General features: G+C 35.7%; 1 protein-coding gene across 3 annotated transcripts in view; it reads right to left on the minus strand.

The window, feature by feature from the left end:
• The window catches only part of LOC102419596 (RNA polymerase II-associated protein 3-like), a 26805-nt gene extending 20793 nt beyond the window's left edge, over positions 1-6012 (minus strand). For 2 of the 3 annotated variants that reach the window (XM_023748905.1, XM_006108307.3), the window contains exons 1-3: positions 5887-6012; positions 4943-5070; positions 318-439 (exon numbers count right to left, since the gene is read on the minus strand). In XM_023748905.1, coding sequence (XP_023604673.1) covers positions 318-439; positions 4943-5010 — 190 coding nt within the window. In that variant the 5' untranslated portion in view covers positions 5011-5070; positions 5887-6012. Of the gene's footprint in view, positions 1-317; positions 440-629; positions 714-4942; positions 5073-5886 lie in introns of those variants that run through there. The other variant, XM_023748906.1, reaches the window with a different exon arrangement.
• Between the last annotated feature and the right edge of the window lie 222 nt (positions 6013-6234).

Genomic DNA, 6234 nt, shown 5'->3' on the forward strand with positions numbered 1-6234 from the left:
ATAACCTCACAATAGCCAACATCTATTCTACAGATGAGAAACTGAAAACCAGAGACGATACATAACCTTTCCCTGGTCACACAGCTAATACATGGTGGAATGAGAATTTGAACCAAAATTTCATTGCTGGCAAATAATGCATTCTTTCCAAAAATATCAAGGTAACTTTTTAAATTACAAAAATGAACTTTATTCATATATAGAAAACTCTCTGAAGGTAATAACTCTGATTATCCAATATTCTTTGTATAACATCTATTAAATTAAATGATTAAAGATTTTATTTTAGATAACGATGATCTGGAAAATATTAATACCTTTTTTGGCATCCTCTAATTTTTGCAAAGCAAATCGAGCAGCACCTCGTCTTGCATAAGCCTTTGTATAACTCCTATTCAAGGCAATTGCTAAACTACAATCAGACTCAGCAACAGCAAACCTGCAATTAAAAAAGAAATTAAAGTGACGTTAATAAAAATCATTTGTTAACTAAAACTTCAAAATTTGTTTCTGAAATCCCCAAAAAAGGGATTAATTTCCCAACTGAAGGGATATTTCCCACCTCCTTTTACTTAGTTAAGCCTATTAAAAGCAATAATGTTTTACAGTAAAATGTTAAGTAGCAGTACCTTTAAGGCAAAGAACACTGTTTTCTCAGTATTGTATTATAGGTCCTGGTCAATATAGTTCCATAAGAAAGACAGCTAAAAAGACTGAAAAGGAAGGAACAAAACTGATATTTTTAGATGATATGATGGTATACCTAGAAAACTTAAAATAATCTAGAGACATTGTTAGAAATAACAAAGTTAAGCAAGGTGGCTACCTTAGTAGAGATCAGCAACAAAAAACAAATCTAACTAAGGATGTACAAGTGCCAAACCAGAACACTACAAGACTGTCTTTAAAAATATTAAAAAAAAACTTAAGCGGAGGTATTTCACATTCATCTATAAGGCACAAAAACATAACTATAATTCTCTCCAAACTAATCTATAAATACAAAGCAATTGTAAGAAAAATCCCAACATAATTTTTCAAGAAATTTGACAAGATGATCCTAAATTTATATTGATAAGCAAAAATCCAAGAACATCCAACACCTTCCTGAAGAATAAGGCAGGATAACATGCCCTATACCACCAAGACTTAAAATTATAATGCTATAGTAATTAAAGATAGTGTGGAATGGAGTTAGTAAGAGGCAACAGATCAATGTAAGAATAGAGGGATGAGAAAGAGATCCATGCAAACTTGAGATATGACATGGTAGCACTGCAGATCCATGGGGAAAGCATGGATATTCAATAAATAGGGCTGGAACAATTGGGATATTCATATGAAAAGATATGAAATTGGAATTCTACCTTCAGCATATTTAAAAAAGTTTAAATGTGAAACGTAAGACATAAAAACTTCAGAACACAGGAGATTATAAACTCAGGGAAGGAAACTATATTAACAAATCATATTTTTAAAAGTGCTAACATTTTTTAAAAATACATTAAAATTATGAATTTCCATTTATCAAGACTCCATAAAGGAAATAAGCTACAAATTAGAAGATAATTAATTACTACAAGCAAGCACTAGAGAATTAGTACCTAGAATAAAGTAAAAATTAATAGCAAAACAGCCTAACAGAAAAATGGCCAAAAGACAAAACAAGCATTTCACAGAAAATACAAGTGGTAAATAATCATATAAGATGCTCAGCCTCATTAGAAACTGGGGAAATGCAAATTAAGACCACAATGAATTACCATTTTACAACTCCTTGACTGAAAACAATTAAGAAGCCCTATTATATCAGTACTAGAGGCCCGGTGCACAAAATTCGTGCACTGGGGAGGGGGATTCCTCAGCCCAGCCTGCGCCCTCTTGCAGTCTGGGACCCCTCACTCCTTACCGCCTGCCTGCTCACTGCTCCTTACCACTAAGTTCGCTGCTCCTTGGTGCTGCCGCGGAGGTGGGAGAGGCTCCCACCACCGTCGCTGCGCTCACCAGCCATGAGCCCGGCTTCTGGATGAGCAGCACTCCCCCTGTGGGAGCGCACTGACCACCAGGGGGAAGCTCCTGCGTTGAGCATATGCCCCCTGGTGGTCAGTGCACATCATAGTGACCGGTCATCTTGGTCATTCTGCAATAAAGGTTGCTTAGGCTTTTATTATATAGATTGGTAAAGATACAGAACAGGACTTGAGGTGGTGAACGCACAATACAACAACACAGAGATGTCTTATAGAATTGTACACCTGAAATCTGTATTTTTATTAACCAACTAGAGGCCTGTTGCACGAAAAGATTCGTGCAATAGGCCTTCCCTTCCCCTGGCAGCCGGGACCCAGGCCTTCGCTCCAGCCGGAGCCGCCTTCAAGCCTTCGCTGCTCCGGCCGGAGCTGCCTTCAGTCTTCGCTCTGCCTCTTCGCACCTACGTATGCAAATTAACCGCCATCTTTGTTGGTGGTTAATTTGCATAGCTCGCTGATTAGCCAATGGGAGGTGTAGCAAAGGTACGGTCAATTACCATGTTTGTCTATTATTAGATAGGATGTCACCCCCAATAAATTCAATAAAAAAAGTAAAAAAAAAAAAAAAAGGATATGGAACAGGCATTCTTATACACTGCTAATGGGAACTGTAACCTTGTACAACTACTTTTATAACAAATGGTCATGACCATTTTTTTAAAAATACATTTTATTGATTTTAGAGAGAACGGGAGAGGGAGAGAGAAATAGAAACATCAATGATGAGAGAGGATCATTGATTGGCTGCCTCCTGCAGGCCCCCTACTGGGGATCAAGCCGCAACTCAGGCATGTGCCCTTGGCCAGAATCGAACCTGGGACCCTTCAGTCCGCAGGCTGATGCTCTATCCATTGAGCCAAACTAGCTAGGGCTGGTCATCACCATTTAAAGTTGAACATGTGCACACCCTACCACCACGCACCAAGAAACATGTAGAAAGATGTTTATAGTATCAATGTTTTTAAATAAGGCAGGAAAGTAGAATGGGTGGTAGAGAGAATGGGGAGAAGGAGAGGAAGAAATAAATAAACCAACAATTCAGCAACAGGAGAATGGATACATCATGGTGTATTCCTAAAAAGAAACTGTATGTAACAGTGAAAAAGAGATCTACAGCTATATGCAAACATGAGGAATCTGAGAAATTTAATGTTCAGAGAAATTTAAGATTACACTCAGTATAATATACTTTTATAGTTCAAAAATAAGCAAAGTTATACAATATATTATGTATATAATAAACATTTTTTTAATCAAAACTGATAAATATACAACTGAAGGTAGTGGTTAACTAGAAGTGAAAAGGGTCAGCATATGGAGAGGTATAGCAAGGTAGCCTCAAAAGTAATAATGTTCTGGTTCTTAAATTGTGTGATGGGTTCATGTGAGATTATTTAAAATTATTCTTCAGCACTTATATATATTGTAGATATCAAATATTATAAAATATGAATATTCCCCTAATTTGTCAGGATATTAATAACATAAATTTCAAAGATCTAAAAATAGGTTACTTAGCCTTGGCCAGGTGGCTCAGTTGGTTGGAGCATCGTCCTGTACACCAAAAAGGTTGCAGGTTCAACTCCCAGTCAAGGCACATACCTAGGTTGTGGGTTTGATCCCCAGCTGGGGCATGTATGGGAGGCCATGGATCAATGTTTCTCTCTGACACTGATGTCTCTCTCTTTCTCCCCCCTAACCCACTTCTGAAATCAATAAAAATATATCCTCGGGTGAGGATTAAAAAAAATAAATATAAATATGCTATTTAAAATAGTAAAAACTCAGACACCAATATAATTCATATTTCCAAATGATAATTAAAACAGTAAGAATGTCTTCCTTGATGGTGTTTATCTTTTTAAAAATTCCCTGCATATGATAAGACTATAACACATTTATTTTCTTCGACAGTAAGAATGTATTTAGCCCTAACCGGTTTGGCTCAGTGGCTAGAGCGTCAGCCTGCGGACTCAAGGGTCCCAGGTTCGATTCCAGTCAAGGGCATGTACCTTGGTTGCGGGCACATCCCCAGTAGGGAGTGTGCAGGAGACAGCGGGTCAATGTTTCTCTCTCATCGATGTTTCTAACTCTCTATCCCTCTCCCTTCCTCTCTGTAAAAAATAAAATATATTTTTTAAAAAAAAGAATGTATTTAGAGTCATTATGACTTAAAGATTAATGTTGGAATATATTTTAAGTTTACCATAATAAAAGTTCTCTAGGTTAAATAGTAGATAAACAATTTTTCAAAATAATGAAGAAAAATTAATTTCTAAAAAGGAAATCACCCAGCTTACTTGCTTTTTCTTTTGTGAATTAGGTGTAGAACATCATTATTAGATTTTTTGAGGAGGAACACTGCAGTAAAGTGAGCTACGGGGCATGGTTTGAGCACCTGAATATTTTAAATAAAATGGCTTAAATAAAATAACTCAGTAAGAGAGAGTGAGCTATAAGAATTTACAGCTGAAATAAATGTAGTACAGAGAGTCCTCGGGTTACGCCAGACTCAACATACGTCGTTTCATGGTTACATCGCCATCTCCCATTTATTCATAAAAAAAAAAAAGTTCCGTCATTTCGACATATGTACATATGTGCTTTATGTTTTTATTATTTATTTACCACAAGTAAAGGTCAGGAAATGTTATCTTTCTTTTAAATTTTTTTTACTGTTTCACTTCATTACTGCTGTGTATGTGCTCCATGTGAGTGACGTAGGTGCTTATGTAGGCGGGTTCCGACTTATGGCGAAAATCGCGTTAAGTCGCGCCGTAGGAACGGATTTCCAACGTAACCCGAGGACCTACTGTACTTTTTCAGTCCTTCCCACACATTCTTGTCATAAAAATTATTTTAAAATATCAGTCTCCATACTAAAATATGTACACATTATAAAAATTCCTTACTTTTTCATTCTAAAGTATGCCGATGCTCTGTTTGTTGGCAACACGGGATTATATGGATCGGCATTCATGCCTTTAGTGTAGCATTCAATTGCTTCATCATATTTTCCTTGTTTGAAATACTTATTGCCCTGAAAAAAGCATACAAGTCAGATATATACTGGCACAGAATTACAGAGCCATTTTTTGCCAATATTATCCAGCTCTTTATAATTAATTAGCAGTGTGATCAAGGTCAACAGAAAGAAATGAGAATAAAACAAAATAATCTTTTTGCAAGTGCTGAAATTCGCTATACAGTCATAGTTTGGTCACAGTCTGAGGGTTCTGGCAGAAAAATGAATAAAATACTTAGCATTATATATTTTTATTGACAATAATAACCCGCAGAAATGTAAACAAAAAAAAGATCAAGATGAAGTTTAAAAAGTGCCATCTTTTTGAAAAGCAATATACCTAGTTTTATAATAATGAGGCACTCCTCAGAAAGATGAACATTCCAAAAAGTAAGCACAGATGGCCTGTGATATGGAGACGTGAAATATAATATTCACATCAAGAGTCACACACTAATTTTAAGTTACTTCAGTCTATTACTAAAATCCCAGAACAATTCTCTTTATGGTCTAAGCACTTTACATATGAGAATTAATTTAATATTCACAACAATCCATTGAGGTTTATTAATAATATTAATCTTATTTTACAGTTGAGAAAATTTAATACAAGGTATTTAAAGAACTTATCACAGGATTTGAACCTAGGCAATCTGATTTTAGAAAACACACTCCTAATCACTAAATTATACAGCCTTCCAATAAGGGTACAGCCAATAACAACTTAGAGAGTGAACACCCCCTAAACTATGTTGAAGAAATCCTGGGATCCACATGATTTTCTATACGTCCTGCCCACCTGAAGAAACCTAAAGCTAAGCCGAAGAGTACCTTTTCTTTTAGAGCAAGGGCCTTTTGTGAATCTACATGAATTCCATCTTCTTCTGACTCTGATTCTTGAGACACAGAATCATGGGTACTCTCTTCTTTGTCAAGTTCATCAAGGATACTTTCCTGAAATTATAAGTAGAGGAACAGTGCTCATAATTACATAAACATAAAAAAAAGACATACAAAAAAAAAAGTATACTCAACAGAACTTAAGTTGCTATGATCTAAGGACCTAAAGGTCTATACTAGTAAAAGCAAACCAAATAATCTCTCATTGTTTAGAGAAAAAGGTACTCTTGTTTAGAAAACCAAGATCCAAACCACTTAAAGAATTTGACTTTGATTTCA

The sequence above is a fragment of the Myotis lucifugus genome, unplaced genomic scaffold (genome assembly GCF_000147115.1).
Source record: "Myotis lucifugus unplaced genomic scaffold, Myoluc2.0 scaffold_2060, whole genome shotgun sequence".
In the NCBI taxonomy this organism is placed as follows: Eukaryota; Metazoa; Chordata; class Mammalia; order Chiroptera; family Vespertilionidae; genus Myotis; species Myotis lucifugus.